At 40.4% G+C, this 20,639-nt stretch overlaps 1 protein-coding gene across 1 annotated transcript; it reads left to right on the top strand.

The window, feature by feature from the left end:
• Positions 1–6,475: 6,475 nt before the first annotated feature.
• Positions 6,476–18,876, top strand: CDO1 (cysteine dioxygenase type 1). The gene is made up of 5 exons (XM_007118375.3): positions 6,476–7,037; positions 10,319–10,396; positions 11,990–12,144; positions 17,111–17,280; positions 18,145–18,876. The coding sequence occupies exons 1-5, from the start codon at positions 6,868–6,870 to the stop codon at positions 18,172–18,174; spliced, it is 603 nt and encodes a 200-aa protein (XP_007118437.1). The 5' UTR covers positions 6,476–6,867; the 3' UTR covers positions 18,175–18,876.
• The last annotated feature ends 1,763 nt before the right edge of the window (positions 18,877–20,639 follow it).

Here is a 20,639-nt window from a genome sequence, read left to right as displayed (position 1 = left end):
TGATGAGAATGGTATGATTTTGTCAAAGGACTTTGAACTACACTTATGTCCTTTAAGTCCCAGAATGTACTTTATGGTTAATGATCTGCCATACATTATCATTAAGGGATGCTAAGGAACAATTCAGTTTAAGGTGATGAAATCACTGTTCAGTTCTCATTTTCTGCCCAAGAACAAATTCCTAAGTCCCTTTATAATGATGTCCCTGTTTAATAAATTAGTGCAGCTAGTATTTAGCACTGAAATAATAACAGGTTGAATTGTGTAAAGGCTAAGTAAGAAATTAGTACGTATGTTGAAAGCTGGAAAGAATATTATTTTCAGGTCAAATAAGTTGAATATGGGAAGGATCTGTTCTCTAGTTTTGTGCTCTTACAGTTTACTGAAGGATATGAATATATTTATATGCATATATATTTAACAGATAGGAAAAATGTGTTTAACCTATGTGTATCTTTATGTTTGCTGCGAAGGTTTCAAATGATAGACTATTACCAACAGTCAAAAAACTACTTGAGTTTGAATTTGTGTCATCAACTTAATTATTCTTTTCGGATCTAAATAATTTACTAACTTATTCAATCTGAGGTTAGCTAAATATGTATACTTTGTTTTTTTCACTCACAACCTTTAAGAATATGTAGGGCTTTACACTATTTAAAACCATATTTACATTATTCTGTGCTGACTTTACAACATTTACTCATAAGCCTGGATCCCATAAGTTATTTGGTTATTAGAACCTAGAACGCAATTCACAAAATATCTTTGCAGATGTCTGGTTTAAATGAGCTTGGGGGGGTGGAGAACTAAACCCTCAGGTTATATTTTAAGTTTTCCATATTTATGAATGAGAAAATCAACATCAGTAATGCCACACTTTATCTTACTGTGCAAAGATGACCCATTCTACATACAGTGTATATAATGTTAGAATAGTGTGCTTTGCATCTTTGAAGCTGCCTATGCCGAGGCCTTCACAGTGAGTTCCCCATATTTAGGGTGTAAGGTAAGCTAAGAATGTTTATCTGGAATCAAAATAAGATTGAATACTTCCTGGAATCTGTGATTTCTGTATAAGTTTTAACCCTGAAGGGACCTTTAATATCATCTACTCTGGTAAGATTAGAAAACTCAGAAGTGCAGACCATGCTTTAAATTATAGCATTAGTCAACCAGTTTAGTTGTGTGTAACCCAAAGCAGGAAAGTGCAGCGTTCAGAGGTATGATAATGAAAATCACCTTTTGTGCAGCTTCTGCTTCATTTTCCAAGGACTGTAATATACTTAGTAAGCTTCTGGCACTAAGGAAATTCAGCTACAGACCACATAATGGAAGGAAAGTATTCAGAAAACAGCAGGTTTACTTTTACAAATACTATTTTCCTTCAAAATTGTCCAACCCACACTGGATTATTCGCTATTTCCTGAACGTGCACTGTTTGTTTTTCTGTTTCCTGCACCTCCACCCCTTCAAATCCTACCTCTCTGCCTAATTCATTTTTTAACTTCCCTAAAGCTTATCTGAATCTCTCAAGGAGGAGATACTCTCTCCCTCATAAGAACACAGCAAACTACCACTATTACAGCAGTTACTGTGCTTACTCCCTTATAAGCATGTCCAACACCCTTTCATCATTGTAATATCCCTGAAAATAGGATGTTTGGGGGTTTTTTATTTGGTACCCACACACGTAATACTTAGTACATTTCCTTATGCACATATAATCAGTAATTCATTATATATTGAGTTTATGATGTGGTTTGCAGAATGATTTAAAGCAGCAATAAAGGAAATTTGCATGTTTTTAATTTTTGTATGGCAGAAGATGAAAATGTTTGCAACATATGACAGGGTTTTGATGTCCAATAATTGAAGAGCTCATTTCAGTTGATAAGAAAAAAGACCGTCTGAAAAATGGACACAATACATTAAAATGTAATTCCAAAAAATAAAAATATAGATGGCTAATAAAGCATGAAAAGTGCTGAACATCATTAGTTATAAAAAGTACAGGTAAAAACTACGAAATGCTGAGTATCACCTCTCATAGTATCAATAGTTAAAAACAATTATTAGTATTGGCAACATTGTGGGGAAATAAGTCCTGTCATATTCTTGGTGAATGGAATGTGAATTGGTACTACAATTTTAGGGGACATTTTGGCAATCTCTTTCAAAAGGCTTGAAACTATAAATTTCCATTTGTTTATTCACATAGAGTGCCTACTATGTCCTCAGCATTGGAATAAGACATAAGATTCCTGTTCTCCTGGAGCTTTCATTCTAATTGGAAGGTAGATTGTCAGGTACGAATTTAAATAATTCTTGAAACTTTAAGGTGATTTTTTGAAATAATAGAAAGTAAAAAAGATAAAATTTGATACCAAATATTAGATTTACCTGTATTTTTTTTTTGTGGCCGTGCTGCGCAGCTTGTGGAATCTTAGTTCCCTGACCAGTGATTGAACCCAGGCTCTCGGCTCACAGTGAGAGTGCGGAGTCCTAGCCACTGAACTGCCAGGGAATTTCCTGTATTTTCTTATATGATATGGATGAAGGACAGATAAAACATGTATGTATATGAGTGTGATTAGAATCTTGAGTTAGAGGAATCCTTATAAATCATAGTTCCTTCTATGTTCTCATATGGAGCAGATATACCTGAAACTTATTGGTTACTTAGTGATAGCCATAAGGAAAGCCCTATCCATTTTGAGGTGGATTTATTCTTTATAGAACTCTCTTCCCTCTGCCTTCCTCCTAAAACTATTTTTTCCCAGTTTATTATATATCTAGATCTATGAGGCATATCTTTTCCCCCTTTCCTACCTCAGTTCTCCCAACTAATAATTCTACTATCTTAATCATGGCAAATCCATTCCTTCCAATTGCTCAACTAATTATTAATCCCTCTCTAACCCACTTCCAGTCTATCAGCAAATCCTGACATCTTAACCAACACATGTTTAGAATCCAGCCATTTTTCATCTATTCTCCCACTCTAGCCAAGCCACCATTATCTTTCACTTGAACTGTAATAGCCAACTAATTGGCTTCCCTTTATCTGCTCTCTGGCCAAAATCCCCAAGTGGCTTCCCATATCAGAGTAAAAGTTGAAGACTTTCATTGTCCTATGTGATCTGCAGTCCCCATTTCTACAGTTTACCACCCACCTCCGTGTTCATCTGTGTTATTATTCAAACACTAGACTTGGCTCCCATCCCAGGGCTTTTGTGCTTACCTTTTTCCTCCACCTGGAAACTTCCCCTAGACAATTAACATTTCTCACTAACATCCTTCAGTCCCTGTTCAATTATCACATGACACCTCCTCACCACCTTCTACCTTCTTAATCCTGCTTTATTTTTGTCCATCGTGTATTGTATACAGTACTATGTGTCCATTTCTCCATATGTACTGTATTTGTTGGGGTAGCTACCCCCAGCCCCATTAGAACATATGCCCTCTGAGGGCAGAGACTTAAGTTTTGTAAGCAGTACCAGGCATATAGTACATGCTTGTGAAAATGTGTCAGATGGATGGATAGACCAATATTACTGAACCTCTAATAATTCTAACTCCTTTCTCTGGATATCTATCACATGTCAGCATCTGTCTGAAAATGTGATGATCATTGACTTGGGCAATGCAGAGTGTGGTAGAATTACCATCTCTGAATCTAGGTATTCTACTTATGTCAATAGAGCCTGTAATGTCAGTCACTTTGGGGGGAGGGGGGAGGGACAGTAGTTAAGTTACAATGTGCAATTCTGTGGGGAAGAATATGGGTTTTCTTTACAGAGAAACCAGAAAGAAAGGAAAAAAAAAAACAAACCTTGAGAGAAACAAGTCTAGTCTGCTGGATTTGAACGCACAGCCCCAAGGATCCTTAAAACTAGCAGCTGAATTACTCTAGCCAATTACCAGTATGTTTTTACTGAAGTCACCATTCATGCATACGCAAGGCACTGTGTGCTAGGCGTAGAGGAAGGAATACAAAAATAAAATGTAAAAGGAGCCTGTCCCAAACGTCTCACTGTCAAGATAATCCACATAAGTAACTACAATACCTGCTGCAAAGTGGTAGGTGCCATAAGAATGATACTGATTATTGCCTTAGTTGTTAAAGAGGAGATGTAACTTATTTGAGAGGAAAGCATTTGAGCTAAGACCTTAAGGTAGGATCTGGACATATTGAAATGCCTTTCTAGTGTCTAGGCAGAAGGAAAAGCTTAAAGCAGAAGAATGGATTTGGTAACCACAAGAAATAGTGACTAATATAATCTGGCTGGAAGACATTTGGTAAAGAAGAAAAGTAAAGGTAAAAGATGAAAAAGGAAATGTAGAGCCAAAACATGGAGAATTTTAAATGCCAGGTTGACAAACCTAGTATGTAGGAAATAAGAGTTATTGAAAGTTTCTGACCAGGAAACATAACCAGTCTGAGCTTAAGTATAATTAGTGGGTGTGAATAAAGGATCTGTACTGGGAAGGGCCAGCATAGTAATCCACCCAAAATTGGAATAGAGGCTTGAGTGGAGTAGCAATAAGGATAGAAAGGTGGGGGCTTCCCTGGTGGCGCAGTGGTTGAGAGTCCACCTGCCGATGCAGGGGACATGGGTTTGTGCCCCGGGCCGGGAAGATCCCACATGCCGCGGAGCGGCTGGGCCCGTGAGCCATGGCCGCTGAGCCTGCGCGTCCGGAGCCTGTGCTTTGCAACGGGAGAGGCCACGACAGTGAGAGGCCTGCGTACCGCAAAAAAAAAAAAAAGAAAAAGAATAGAAAGGTGGAAAAACATAAAAGAAAAAAGGTTAGCTATTGGTTGAAAGAGCTTGAGAATGAAGTGGGAAAGAGTAGGCAGTGGTGGATGAGGTTCTTGAGCTCCGGTAGCCTCATTATGGAAATAGAACCTCCAGGAAATGAAAAGCATGTTTGAAAGGAGTTTTAAATATGGTATATTTCATCTGAGGTGCTAAAAGGTATTAGAGATTACTCTCAGCATGTGAGATTAGGGAGATGTGGGAGACATCTACATAGAAGGAATCAATGAAATTGTGTTGGGGGGGGTTAGAGAGGCAATGAATATGAATGTGTGAATATGGCTATATTAGGAAAGATCCTTGAGGTCTCTAAATGTCAGGAGGAGCCAGAGAAAGTAGAAAATGAACGGTCTGAAAAATTTAGAGAAGTGTAATCCACTATGAAGTGCAGAAAAGTTAAGCTTGTGTTCGATTTTTGTTGTTCATTCCCAATATTTGTGGATTAAAATAGCTGAAATGAAGTAATTAAGAGACTCAATAGAAAACACTGATGAGAATAAAGAAATTATGAGTAAATGATGAAAAGGGTACCAGTTACTCTGTCCCATAATTCTTTAATTAACCACCTCTACATCACAAAAGGTAGGCCTCTGGAGTGCTTTCTACCTGTAGCCCTTTTGGAACAATGATGATTGAGGTGTTATGTTTACTTCCTAACAACATTGTTAGAATACTTATAGTGTAATCAGTTTAATCAGGGATGTTTAAGACTGCAGGTGGCACTAGTAAACTTAAATATATACAGTATATACACATATACATACATAGGTATATACATAAAAATACCTTGGAGCAAAGTCTGGGAGAAACAGACCAGTCTTCCAGAAGTCTAGACCTTTAATAACCCTGAATCCATCTATAGTGAGAAAGAAGGAATCTGTACTGGATTTTCTTCTGTCCTTCACTTTTTCCTTATTTTCATTCATAATTTGTGTTAATCTCAAAGCTGCTACGTGCTATGCACAACATAGAAATGCATTTCCTTGTGTGTATTACCGGTAGGCTACTTAAAGCACAAGCCGAGAATTGAAGGATTTAAATAATCTGATTAGAACCCTTTAAATTACTGTATTAGGAATCAAAACAATCAGCATTTCTTTGACCCATTACTTGAAACATCAGGTCTTTGCCCTGGATATATTAGCAATATTTTAAAGGAAATGTTTGATTTTAAAAATCAAAGAGGGACACCCGGCCTTATATTGTTTCACCAGTGTTGCTCTAGACCCCAGCCTCCCTTGTCAAACTGTAGTTTAAGCACAGCACATTTAAATTTTTTAAAAAGAAGACTGACTTATTTTCACCTAGCCTTGGAGCATATTATCGATGGTTTCAATCGACAGAACAGAAGCTCTCCACCTTGGGAGTGGAATTCCATCCTCAACCTTTGTAAACTATTCAAAATCAATCCCTCGGCTCTACTTGGAAGGAAGCGTCCGTGTCCTTCCGCAGCGTCCTGCGCCCCTTCTCCAGACCCCTTCTGTCGACGTCCTAGCGTCGCAAACCAAGGCAGCACAGAGGAGCCTCGGAGCGGGGGAGGGGGGAAGAGGGGTTGGGATAGGCGGCCGAAAGACGGCCTGCTACGGTGGGGGAGAGATTGCGCGCAGCCCACCGCGAGCGCCGGAACCCGGGACAGAAGGGTTCCGCTAGGGTCGGGGTGCCGAGGGAGCCGGGGCCGTGTGCGTGGGCCTTGCCCGCACGCTCTCGCCGCCTCCGCCACCCTTCTCAGGTCGCTCCCCGCTTCTCCCCACCCTCCAAGGAACGTTGGTACATTCCCGGTGACTCCGAGAGCTTAAAAAGGGCCAAGAGAGGCCGAACCTAACAGGTTTGGTCCAGATTTGCGTACGCGGCCCGTACTCTGATCCGCCACGGTGGGTATCTTGGCGGGTGTTTCTTTACACTGTGGCACTCGTGCATTTGGGGGCTTCGTGTCTGTGTGTAACTGTCTGGCTAGCAGCTAGGAACTCTCGCCCCCGGCTCCTCGGCTCGCTCAGCTCCTCCATCGCAGCCCAGCAGCGAGACGCGCGCCGCCAGTCCGCAAGGGATGGAGCGGACCGAGGTGCTAAAGCCACGCACCCTGGCCGATCTGATCCGCATCCTGCACCAGCTTTTCGCCGGCGAGGAGGTCAATGTGGAGGAGGTGCAGGCCGTCTTGGAAGCCTACGAGAGCAGCCCCGCCGAGTGGGCAGTGTACGCCAAGTTCGACCAGTACAGGTGAGCGTGCTTTCGCCCTGATCGCCGAGACTCTCCGGCGCCGACTCTTGAGTCCGAGCGGGCGCGGGCGTGTGGGGAGCGGGTCTTGACTCCCGGCGCCCGCAGCGCCCACCCTCCCAGTGCTCCCGGCCGTTTCCCGCACCCCAGCGCCGCGCCTCCTCGCCCGCGAACCCGGGGGCTGGCGTTCGGCGCTTTGTGCCGAAGGCGTGTCCCACTGGCAGGAGACTGCGGCAGGCTCCCGGAGGGGAGGCCACCGAGCGGTGCAAGTTTTCTGTTCTTTTCTCGTTGATCAACCCCTCGGCTTCCGAACGGCCACTCCTTCTGCCACCCCCACCCCACCCCACCCCGGAGCCGTCGCTAGCCTAGGACACGGAGGAGATGCGGGGAGACCCCGGTGGCTGGACGCCCTCAGACTCTGGCTGTCTGGACTAACCGGGGTGCTCTCAGGAGAGAACTCCAACAGCGGTCCGGAGAAAAGGGTGACGGTGGAGGACACAGTTAAACGACACCAATTCTCCATCACTTCTCCCTCGGTCGCTTGCAAGCAGGAGTCTGCCAACAAGCATTTTTGTTAATACAAAATAACGACTTGGGGCTGTCAGCTGCTATTTTTCAGTTTATGCTGCCCCCTTTCGCAAACCAGTTGGACTTCCAGGGCTGCGGGTTTATTTAAACCCACTGTCAGGTTCTCGAAATAAACGAGTGCTTTTCTTTCAGCCCCCAAGCAATATGCTTTTCCTTATCCTTAGATCTGAGGGTCTGGAATGTAAATTGGAGACCCCTGCTCCTCAGAGGTGCTTGAGTGAGATGCCCTGGGAGGCTGCTCCTTGCAGCCTTGGCTTGGAGATTAAGTAAAAAAATGAAACAGCCTATCAATCCTCTGGGGAGAGAAGTAAAATTTAATCACCCTGAAGAGTGAGGGTTTCTTTTCCGAAGGGTAACCAGCGCTTCAGTCTTAATGGTTGGTTGTGATGAGGTCAGGGAAAGGAGCATAGTTGAAAGAGAAGAATAAGAAAAGATGAAGCTTTCCTTTGAAGCCGTTTCAGTTAGTCACTTTACGTCAGCATATACAGTGTGTTTGGTAAAGTTTTGTCGCCAAGGGCTGTTTCAGTTGTAGTTTAGGAACTGAAATAGAAAAGTGAAGTCTACTTAGGATCCTGTTTTCCACTTGCAAGTGGTTCTAGGAAATTCCTTTGGTTCCTATCCTTCTGTGGCTGCCAATTAAGCTACCAGAGTAATTTTGCCATTAGCTCCAAGTAATTGAGGGCTTGTTGTGGGCTCTAGTACTCTTCCAATCACTTGACACATATATTAACATTACCTCACAACTGCTCTCTGAGATAGGTACCATTCTTATCCCTGTTTTACAGGTGAGGAATAGTAGGCAATGAAAAGGTTGGATTACCTGCACAAGGTCATACTAATGTCCCTTAGTGGCTCCAGGATTCAAATTAGCATTATTGTTCTAGAGCCCACGCTCTAAACCACTGCTAAACCCCTTGTAGACACAAGGTGGCCATAATAGTTTTCTTCTGCCTAGATTTATTACTGACCAAGTGAAATTAATTAACCAGGATATGCTGTATGGGCTTTTAATCTATAGAACAAGGGCATTTCCAGGGGCCTTGAATTTATCTTGATTGACAAGCTCTAAACCACTTGAAACCTTTGGATTGACCTATTCCACAGGTTTCTGAAGCACAGCTCAGTAAAATAATGGGTGCACTCCTAGGCGGGCAGTTGGAGTAGGGAGGGAGGGAGATGGGAGAGCAGAAATCAATGTGTTAGTATTTTGCGCATGTAATAAGTGTCCTAGTACTGTGAAGGAATTTGATCTCTGACCTTGGGAAGGCCAGTGCAGAAGAGTCAAGACAAAATATGTTCCACTGGGGGCCAAGCAGTAAATTGTCTGGAGGAAGCCCCAGAGAAGCAAGACCCTAGGGCTGGAGGAGGGAAAAGTAGGATCCCTGGTACAGGAACCATTTACTGTGAATTAAAGGCTGTGTGCACAGCTGCCTGCTAGGTCATTAAAAGGGCTCCAAAGTAAGGATGACTGATATCTAAAAAGCACTTACTAATCAACTCTCTCAGTGATCATACTCTGTCAGCACCTGGCCTCCAGCCTAGGGGAGGAAGGGGCGTGTGGGACATAAGTGAACAGATGACCATGTGAACAAACAAAAGGGATAAAGATTCCTTTCCTTAAAAATGAGTCTATCGTAGAGAACAGACGTCTGGATACCAAGGGGGAAAGGGTCGGGGGGGCGGGGGATGAACTGGGAGATTGGGATTGACATATATACACTATTGAAACTATGTATAAAATAGATAACTAATGAGAACCTACTGTTTAACACAGGGAACTCTACTCAATGCTCTGTGGTGACCTAATGGGAAGGAAATCCAAAAAGAGGGGATATATGTGTATGTATAGCTGATCCACTTTGCTGTACAGTAGAAACTAACACAGCATTGTAAAGCAACTATGCTCCAATAAAAAGTTAAAAAAAATTAGTCTGAATGTCATAATTATCGAACTTTGTTAATTAGATGGTGTCAAGAGTAACTGTGGGACCAATAGAAACTTTAAAGTTGATTTTTTGGAGGGGGTGGGGGGATGGTGCGGATGTGGTTGTTTTGGTTTGGGATTTCTGGGGCCTAATTACTAATTTCTCCCCATTGTCAAAGGTTTAGAGTGTTATTTTACTTCACAAGTGTAGTCGCTTTTGTTCTGGTACTTAGGTCAACGCCCACTCTATTTGTGGAGGACGTTTCATCATGATGCTTTTGAATGTGGATGTCGCTGTGTCTGGACTCTAGTAAAACTAAGGAGAATTCTAGAACAGCTATTTAATGAAACCTTGTTTCTCCGATTCTGGTTTAGCTACAGGGAGGGGGGAAAAAGACAACAGCAACATTCTTGCCTAGAGCAGTAGTGCACTTTGAAAATGCTTTCTGTGAGAAATTTTTATTCTTTTTATCAGTTTGAGGCTGTCACATGGAGACTCAAGGAATTTAATTTTTTTCTTTTACCTTTTTCATGCCATTAATTAGAACTGAGCAGCTATAAACACAGTGATTCAAAATACAAAAATGTCTAAATGAACTGTGAAAAAATACTTGCTTTCATTGGTGCTCGATTTCTAATTAGACAACCACATTTAAAGTTGCTTCGAGGTAAAAATATTAGCATTTGTAAATGAATGATACTGTATGACACACTTATTTTTCCCTGTTTGTCTCATCGACCAAATTCAAACTTCTGAAAACGTTCTTTTTAGATATACCCGAAATCTTGTGGATCAAGGAAATGGAAAATTTAATCTCATGATTCTATGTTGGGGCGAAGGACATGGCAGGTAATACAACTATTCATTCAGATATTTATTCAGTATTTATTCCAGCATATGAAAAGTACAGTGCCAGGCTGGCCACATGCCTTGTGAGCACTAACAAATCGCGTGTTGTAATTATTTGTTTACAATGTCCCCTAATCCCAGCAAAAATTCCCATGGGAATTAGCGTGAGGGGTTTAGCATATACCATGTATTATGACAGACCTTCCCCCAAAATGAGTAGTAAATCAAAGAAGGTGGAGGTAAGTAACCAGCTTAATTTAATCTCTCTGTGTTCTGTGGAGTTAAACTTTCTATGAAGTTGTGCTAAAACTTGACCTTTGTGGTGCTTTGAAGTGTGTAAACAATTGCCGGACCAAAGACCAAAGCATTCACATTTGGAGCTAGAAAAGCAATTCACAAATTCAGAAAATTTCTTTCTACTTCAAGCTAATTGTTTATTTTCTGTATACAGAAGATAAGACAACTTAGACTAATACCAATTCTTGAAACTTGGTCCCTTAATTTTTCCTTAGTTTATACATTTGCAAGTCTTACTACCAGTCAAGTAAGTATTGTTACCTCTTTAAACAGATCCTTCTCAGTCTCTTGAGAATGGTAAAAAAACAAAAAACAAAACAAAAAAAACCCAATAATCCAGACCCATTTTTGGTGGGAAAAAGGAAACATGAATTTACAGGATTTTGGAAAGTTAGGTCTATAGAGTACATTTATTTACTCATATAGAATGAAGTTGTTTTCATTCTCTCAATCTTTTTTGAAAGCAGATTATATGTCAGGAGTAGAACAAGGCTCTGTGAATTAGGGAACAAGTTCTCATGGTACATATATAGGGTAACAGAACTCAACATATGAAATACATGCTATAGCATATACAGGTTCATATTTTTTAATCAACCCTATAGTTAATACTACTTAATAAACTTAAATACTATTTAAGATTATAGGAATAAATTCTTTCCCCAGATCCAATTTGCTTTTTTTCGCCCATCAATATTGGGAGGTAATCACAGGATACTCTAAATGTATAAAATATTAACATTTCATATGCTTTATAGTATAATTTTCAGCTGGTAACACACATGTGCATACCTTTTGTCCCCCAGAGGAAGGAGAAAAAAGAAAAAGCCTGGGGAAAAAACACTGTTATGTGATCTTCCCAATGTGATGCAGTTACAGATAAAGGATCTTTATCCGCTCTAAAATTTCTCTAATGTAGTTTTTAAGTCAAGTTCTAGCCCAGCTTAATTGAGTTATTAAAAGCTATATTTTGGAGAAGATAAATGGTTACTGGTTTTGTGTTTCTGTTATCAAAGTAGGATTACAACAAGGTTTAAAAAGATGAATTGTTCTTCAGTAGGGGTATGGATCAAAACTGTACCCCTTATATGCATTGATATGGAAGACATAGTATTTTATTACTTTGCCCTGAACAATGTTGAATTATAAATTGATGACATTTAAAACTCCAGCTGAAATGGATATTGGCCTGGGAGACGTCCTGTTGACAGTTGCAGCTGTAAGCTCTGGACAGATTGTTACAAGTGTGGGTTCTGGACCATCTACTGAGTTTAGTTGTATTTTGTGTATATATAGCAGTATCCACGATCACACTGACTCCCACTGCTTTCTGAAGATGCTGCAGGGAAATCTAAAGGAGACATTATTTGCCTGGCCTGACAAAAAATCCAATGAGATGATCAAGAAGTCTGAAAGAATCTTGAGGGAAAACCAGTGTGCCTACATCAACGGTAACATCCAATTTTTCTAACAACAAGTGGGAAAAACCTTGAACTCCCACTTGAAATATTGCTTGCTTACATGTGTGCAATAGAACTTGGATCGTGGGGTCATGATTTCATCTGCTTAGGAAGTGATCTAAAAGCAGTGGGTTTTGTCTTTTTAAAGCTTTGCGTGTGGATTGGAATCACTTATTAAAAACATATGCATGCAGGTTAGTGTCCACTGAAGAGTCATTTACCTACCAAGTCTTAGGACAGTTAGAATCGAACATGAATTTACATAAGTAGAGTCTTTTAATAAAGGCGTGAGGCCAAGTTGGAAGTGTTAGTCTTTGATTAGAAAATGTAAAGAAATGTTCCGGAAGTGACTAAGAATGCTAGCTAGTCCCTGTTTTACTAAAGTACATACAGCTTACTTTAAAAAGAGTATTCTCAAGAGAAACTTTTTGAAGCACATTATTTAGCAATGATTTCTAGATCTCTTACAAAGAATTCATTCTTTCTTCTAAATGTGATATGGGAGAGCCAAATGCTCTTCAGAAGAGGCAGTGATTAACATCTGTGTTCCTAAAGGACTTAGTAACTTTCCAAAAAGCTCCTTAAAGCTTCCATGAGGTAACTTTTTTATAATTAATTTATTTATTTTTGGCTGCGTTGGGTCTTCGTTGCTATGCACGAGCTTTCTCTAGTTGCGGCGAGTGGGCTTCTCATTGTGGTGGCTTCTCTTGTTCTGGAGCACGGGCTCTAGGCACATGGGCTCAGTAGTTGGTGGTGCACGGGCTTAGTTGCTCTGTGGCATGTGGGATCTTCCCCTACCAGGGATCGAATCCGTGTCCCCTGCATTGGCAGGCGGATTCTTAACCACTGCACCACCAGGGAAGTCCTGAGATAACTTTTTATATTATCCCCATTTACAGATGAAATTGCCAGCACATAGGAAGATTAAATAACCTGTCCAAGCTCACTCAGGATTTGAACCCAAAGAATTTGATGCCAAAGCCCATAGTCTTAGTTGGGATGCTATCCCACTTATATAAAATAAAATATCACAGGTTTTTCTGGCAAAGCAGGTTCTTTCTTCTTAGATCTTAACGTTCAGTATTGGCCTTGATACTTGGCCTAAATTCGTTCAGTTAGTTTAAGAATGCAAGTCAGTTACAGAAGTCAGATTGTATAGGACATTTTTCCCCCATTCACATAACAAAGGAGTTAGTTTCTCAGGTGGTAGGAAACTCTTATTTGAGGGTTGCTGTGTATAGCAGGCACACCAGATTTCTAAGAACAAGATTGCTGGTACTGCTCACAATAAAGCCAAAAGCCTTTCAGAATAATTACTTTCAGCTAGAGTCATAGAGTCATTATAAAGCTACATTAGATCTTGGAGAACACCTAAGATTTTTTTTCAAGGGTCTTCAATGCAAAAGTCTATAGGAGCCAAGCAGGTAAAGTGAGTGAGTGATGCAGGCTGGAACTAGGCTGTGGGAACTGGTGTGCAAGCTGCCCTGTCTAAAGGGACAATGTGGTCACCCAGCTGCAGTGAGATCGTCCTGACTTCTTTTTCCATAGAGGTGGGAAATTCTGATTGTTATGGGAAATGTTGCGAATCAGTAAAATACTGGATAGGACAAGCTACATATTTCTGTAGATGGATTACTCAAAAGACACCAACTTTTAACCTTTGATTTTTTACAAATGCAGGAGGAGGGCTAGATGTGGATAGTGATTAGGGGGGAAAGATGTTTCAAGTACAAGAAAGAACATGGGTGAAGGCACAACCCATGTTCAAAGTACGTTGTTCATTCAAACGTTGCAAAGAATGAAGACTATGCAGTAACGGTCTAGCCGGAGGGGAAGATGAATGGGCTTGGATAGGAGTAGTAGGAGAGTAAAGTAAGATCAGGGCCTTAGCCTCCAAGACTAGCTTAAAGTAAAAACTTTCTTTGGTCAGCAGAATTTTTTTCGGGAATATCTTGATTAATCCAGTAGCAATATGCGTCATAGGGTGGAAGAAAGGGAGAGTGGGGCAAGGAGATCAAGTTACCTATTGTAATAGGCAGAAGGTGAACATTGCCTCAACCAAGCTGGCATCCCTAAGTATCACCAAGAAAAGTCCAATATTACTGTGACAGAGAGTATATCATTGGCATAAGGGAAAAGGAGGCAAAGACATAATAATAATAATAATAATAATGCTGGGATTACTAACATTAGGGATCAGATATGAGCTTTGGGGACTTCTAAAGGATGGGTGACTTGTTTTTGTGGGATCTTTGCTTGCATTGGGTGGTCTATTGGAGGTGCAATTGGAGGAAAAAAAGTCATTTGTATAAAGGGCAGTCAGTTCTTCAGAATGTTTAACTTTTGTTCAAAAGCAAGCCAGTGTATTATAAAAGCAGTAGGCTATAGAATCAAAGAGTTTGCAGATCTGAGAATTAGGCTCCATTTTTTTAAATGAGGAAGACAGAAGATCCTAGAAGTTCTGAGTTGTTCAAAAAAGGTAGTCAGTCTAGCTGGGTTCTACTAAAGTCGTCTGCTTCTGGGCTTTGCTCTTCTTTGTCATGCAAGCTCATGGAGCTAGATCGTAAAGCATAAGGCCAAATTAGGTGCCTATACTAACTACACTAATACACTGAATTCCTTCCTTGATTAATCTTCCAACTCTCTCCTTACTATATAAATTTCTTATCAACATAGTTATAAAAATCAAGTATTTTGTTCATTTTAATCTTCTTGAAGGCATCTCCCCCAGGCCTTTTGACTTCCTTCAGTGTGGATTGGTTGGCCAGGGCTCATCCTGTGGTCCCCTCACATCATCCAGGCTTTCCCTTTACTCTCTCCTGGGGCTTATCCCCTTGTTTCCGGGTCTCGTCTGCTTTGTCTTGGGTTTGTGGCCTTGTTTTGGTGGAACATATTGTCCAACGGCCCTGTGAGAAAGGGTTCATGGAAAGTAAATTTCTGAGACCTCTTATATCTAAAAATCTCTATATACAACCCTTGCAACTTGATAATTTAGCTGGATATGAAATCATGACCTGGCAGTCATTTTCTCTCAGAACTATGAAGGTAATCTTTTGTCTTTTAGTTTCCATTCTTCTTGTTCAAAGCCTGGTACCATTCTGATTTTTGAATCTTACTATGTATGAATCCTATTTTTTCTTTCTAGAAACTTTTGAGGACTTCTCTTTGGGTGTCTTTTCTCTGTCCCCAGTGTCACAGTGATGCATTTTGTTTCATGACTCTCATTGTGGTGGGAGCTCAGTAGGTTCTTACAATCTAGAAATTCATGTCCTTCAATTCAAGAAAATATTCTCAAGTTGTTTCTTTGATTTTGTTGTTGTTGTTCTGTTTCTGAAACTACTGTTGATCAGATATTAAACCTCCTGAACTAGTCCTCTAGTTTTTTGGGTTTTGGGGGGCTTTTTTTGTCTTTCCTATGTTCTGTCTTTGGCCTTTTGTTCTTTGAGTCTTTGTCAGCTTTTTCTTCCAACCCTTCTATTCGGATTTTTATTTCTGCTATCATCTTTATATTTCTGAAAGCTCTTTTTATTCTCTAGTCCTTTTTATATAGTATTTTCCTCATCTCTTTTTTTTTTCTCTTTTTTTGGCCACACTGCATGGCTTGCAGGGATCTTAGTTCCCTGACCAGGGATTGAACCCATGCCATAGCAGTGAAAGCGCCAAATCCTAACCACTGGCCTGCTAGGGAATTCCCTTCCTCTTAGCTCTGTGAAGATATTAATGATAAGTTTTTGGTTTTGTTTTTTTAAGCCTTGTCTTGAGTAGTGTCTATTTCATGTTGCCTTTTTTTCAGGTTGCTCTGGCCTCTTTTATACTAGAGGCTCTGCTCACATGTGTGATGGCCTTGACTATGTGCTAATATTTAAAAACCAGAGACAAAAAAGTTAATTGGTAGCTTTCAAACGTGGATGGTGTTTGTCAACTGGACTTCACTCTAGGATCATCTGGTAAATCTTTTCCTTGAGGAACAATCAGTGGTGATATCCTCAGGACTTTTTTCTTGAGCTGATCAGATTCTCAGAGAAGCTGCTTCCCGTCTCCTGCCTGGAGAAGAAATTCCTGTCTGGCAGCATTCTGGCAGCCATGTGATGAAGAAAGTGGAGATCTTACCACTCAATGTGTAAATTTTCACTTAAGTCACCTGTTTTTCACCGGTTATCCACCAGTCCTGAGTTTATCTGTTGTACTCTTTCTAGAGAATAGATCTCCGATTTCTACCAGGGATGGAGGGAAGGTGTGGTGGTGAAAAAGCTTTGTGCCGAAACTTAAATAGGCTTCAACCAGTTCTTGTATTTATAGCCCATGTTCACCTTCATTTCAGGAAGTACATGTGCTGCCAGTTCCTGAGCTGTTTGTTAGTTTCAGAATATAAATCAGGTTATTTCTTGGCCATCTCCAAGGGTAGCTGAGGATTTAGCTTTCTCTCCTCTGCAAAGCCATCCATCTACTTCTAAGCTTTCAAATTTTTAAAGATTTTTTTAAAGCTTTAATAAAAAAGTTTTTTCTTTTTCCTTTATCTTTGTATGTTGATGTCTTTTTTATTCTTTTTTTTTGTGTGTGTGGTATGCGGGCCTCCCTCTGCTGCGGCCTCTCCCGTTGCGGAGCACAGGCTCCGGACGCGCAGGCCCAGCGGCCATGGCTCACGGGCCCAGCCGCTCCGCGGCACGTGGGATCCCCCCAGACCGGGGCGCGAACCCGGTTCCCCTGCATCGGCAGGCGGACGCGCAACCACTGCGCCACCAGGGTAGCCCCTTCTTTTACTGCAGTTGTAGGGAAGTTTTTAGGAGAAAGCAGAATGCGTGTCATTTACTATTTTTAACTGGAAGTTCAATTCTAACTAATTTTTAATAATTCATATGTATCAGTTGATTTAAGATCTTGGGCAATAGACCAGATTTTTACCTACAGCTAGCATCTAAGCTCCTTCATCTACCCATCCCTCTTCAATATTGTTTAGATTCCATTGGCTTACATCGAGTAGAGAATATTAGCCATACAGAACCTGCCGTGAGCCTTCACTTGTACAGTCCACCTTTTGATACGTGCCATGCCTTTGATCAAAGAACAGGACATAAAAACAAAGTCACCATGACATTCCATAGCAAATTTGGAATCAGGACTCCATTTGTAAGTATAATTTATCTCTCCTGTGTTTAAATGCTTTGTGGGTTGGCAGCATTACACTGATGCATTGCTTTTTTGTTCTAGATATTATTTAAATATCTTAAGTTTTAAGTATTTTTAAGTATTCTTGAGATAAGCCTTAACTTGGAGAAAAGGCCCATTATATTCTATTATTTTCTTTAACTTTGGAGACTGTATTTTCAATTTATAAAATAATACTTAAATTAGATGCAAAGAATTGCTTCTTCAAAATTTCAAACTGTATGCTTATTCCTAAAGAAAATATTTTCTTTTCATTTATTAGGGAAATAAGAGTGAGAACTATATTGATAAAACTGCCACTACTATGACTTAATGTTCATAGGTCCAGTTTGCTGAGATAACACAAATAACTTACATAGTTAACCTTTGCAAAGTTGAGACCCTATTCTGATAATAATAAAGAAACTTGCCCATTTTGATTGCCAAGTTGCTTTGTCTTTGGGTAGTGATGGCAACCAACAATAATATGGTGTGGCAATCTTCTATCACTGAAATAAATTGGCCATTTAGGGGAATGGTCTTTAGTTAGTCATGGGAATGCCCAGAAATACACAATGCATGAAAACAAAGACTGAACATCCTTATCAGTCTTTTGAAAATACAGCCTTTGAAAGAAGCTAGGGCAGAATTTTCTCAAGTGATTGCTCTGTTTATTTCCTGCATTCCGAGCCCCAAGAGATACTCTTATCACAGGAACGAAACAACAGGGCTCCATTGCCATGCAGTGGATTTTTATATACTGCCAGAAAAGCCCGACTACTTAGAACAAGCAGAAATGTCTCATGTAAAGATTCTTACACAGCTTTCTTTTTTTCTTTCTTACAGACAACTTCAGGATCACTGGAGAACAACTAAGGAGCACCAGACCCTCTGAGGTTTTATTTTAAGGTCTGGTGAAACTTTTGCCTTGGACAGGAAGGCCTCCTTCCATTTGCTGTCCAGTAATATACTTTACAAGGCCAATACTTAGATCTACTATAAGGCAGATGCTAATTATAAGGCATTAAGTAAGCAAATAGTGCCCTGAGCTACTGTAGAAGAAAAAATCCTACTAAAGATAAAAAGCCTTTTGATTTTAAAGGCCAAATCAAGTGCTCCACTCATTTTACCCTCTAAACCCATTGGAACTCTACTGGGAATGTCAATGAAGGTTTTTATAGTTTTTGGAAACACTGGTCTCTGAACTATAATTAGCAATAAATAAAAACAAGACATCAAACCACCCACCTTGTTACTTGGAGGACTAAATGTAGATGTCTTCATTATACTTTGTATGTTCTTAATATTTGAAGAGAATTTTTTGAATCTGTGCATTTTATTTTTTCAATCTTATTTTACAAATTCCTGTTCTATAAATAATGTATTGTAGATAGAGAAATTTAAGGCGCTTTGCCATTTGGTCGTGAAATGAAGGACAGAAGATTTAGAAAAATACAGGTACCTAAACCCACAACAAACCAAAATTATAAACTCATGTCTAATGTGACCAGTGGTCAAAGACTTTGTACTGCTGCCAGAATTGCCAAATAATTTTAATAAAAGTGGATTTGAACATAATTTGAAGTTGTCTTTAACATGATAAGAATTTCATATAATTCACGGCTTCTTAGGTTTATGCAGACTACCAAAAGCCCTGCAAAAGATGCTTTTATGATGTAAGAATATAAGAAGGCCAAAAACTGCAACTGCATTCAAAAGGAGCTTACAAAAAAAAAAAAGGGCCTGGGATCTGCCCCTTGGATGGGGCCACCTCCCTGATCTGCGGCAATCCCCAGCTTTCCTGTTACCCTTATTCATGTTACCTACAAAGCCCACACGTTCATCTGAGTTTGCTGCCCCCACTTTAGGCAATTTTCTTAGGAATATCTGTCGTAATCTTGGAATTTATTATCTCTGGGAACTTAATTAGAAAGTAAAATCCTTTGGAGATGGTTCAAATCAACACCATTGATTGTGGTGTTTATACCATGTCATAGAATTATTTACATCATTATACCTGTGCTTCCTCTCACCTTTGAGAAGGATGTGAACATTTACTGAGTGCTTACAACATACTAGGCATTGTTACAAGTTATTTAGGTGTACTAACAAACTGAATTCCAGAAAACTTCCTTGTGAATTAGGTACTGTATTGGTTTTCTACTGCTGCTGTAACACTACCACAAATGTATTTTCCTACAGCTCTGTTGGTCAGAAGTCAGAAGCTTCATGGCGCCATGTGCAAGGCCCATGTCAGAGGCTTATCTTTTGGTGTGGGTTCATTAACCATATACTTGGACAAAGTGGTTGATGAGTGAAGGCCTCTTACCTGTGTTTCATGGGAAGGGACAGCATTACATTTAGTAATGGTGCTTAGTCTTTTTTTTTTTCTGACTGCAACCACTTAGAAATCTCAAATGCTAAAGAACTCTCCAGAAAGGCCCACACACAACAAATTTGCATACAATTTCAGAAAAGATTCCTGGACCCTGTGAAGGCCTTTAGGCCCCAACTAAAGAGCTCTGCCATGTGTGAGGCTTTCCCAAAGCTCGTGGCAAATGGTGGCTATTTCACTTCATTTTCTGAGCGAGGAAGGCATTAGCAAGCTGGGCTACTAGCTAACCTTTTTTGTTTTTTTTTGTTGTTGTTGTGGTACGTGGGCCTCTCACTGTTGTGGCCTCTCCCGTTGCGGAGCACAGGCTCCGGACGTGCAGGCCCAGCGGCCATGGATCACGGGCCCAGCCGCTCCGCGGCATGTGGGATCTTCCCGGACCGTGGCACGAACCCGTGTCCCCTGCATCAGCAGGCGGACCCCCAACAACTGCGCCACCAGGGAAGCCCCCTAGCTAACCTTTTAAAAGTTACAGTGAGGTTTCTAGGAATCACCAGAGGCTGGTGCAACCTTGTCTGAGACATCTACACATTTCACAAGGTCAGTTCTCTCTTTCTAAAGGCATTGCAGACTTACACAACTTTACCTAGTTGATAGATGTTTTCTTGAAAAGTATGTGGGATACTGAAATAAGCCAGACACAGAAGGACAAATAATATATGATTCTACCTATACAAGATACCTAGAAAAGGCCAATTCGTAGAGAAAAAAAGGTAGCCTAGAGGTTACTAGAGGCTAAGGGATAGGGGGAAATGGGAGTTACGGTTTAACAGGTCCAGAGTTTCTGTTGGGGTTGATGAAAATGATTTGGGTATGGATAGTGATGGTGGGTATACAGCATCGTGAATGTATCTGATATGACTGAATTGGGCATTTATGAATAATTAAAATAGTAAACGTGTATTCTCCCACTATAAGTTATTTCTTTAAAGAAAGTGTATGTGGGAGA

Source organism: Physeter macrocephalus, chromosome 8, assembly GCF_002837175.3.
Source record: "Physeter macrocephalus isolate SW-GA chromosome 8, ASM283717v5, whole genome shotgun sequence".
In the NCBI taxonomy this organism is placed as follows: Eukaryota; Metazoa; Chordata; class Mammalia; order Artiodactyla; family Physeteridae; genus Physeter; species Physeter macrocephalus.
Note: the sequence above shows the minus strand (reverse complement) of the source record. Positions and strands in the feature narration are given on the sequence as shown.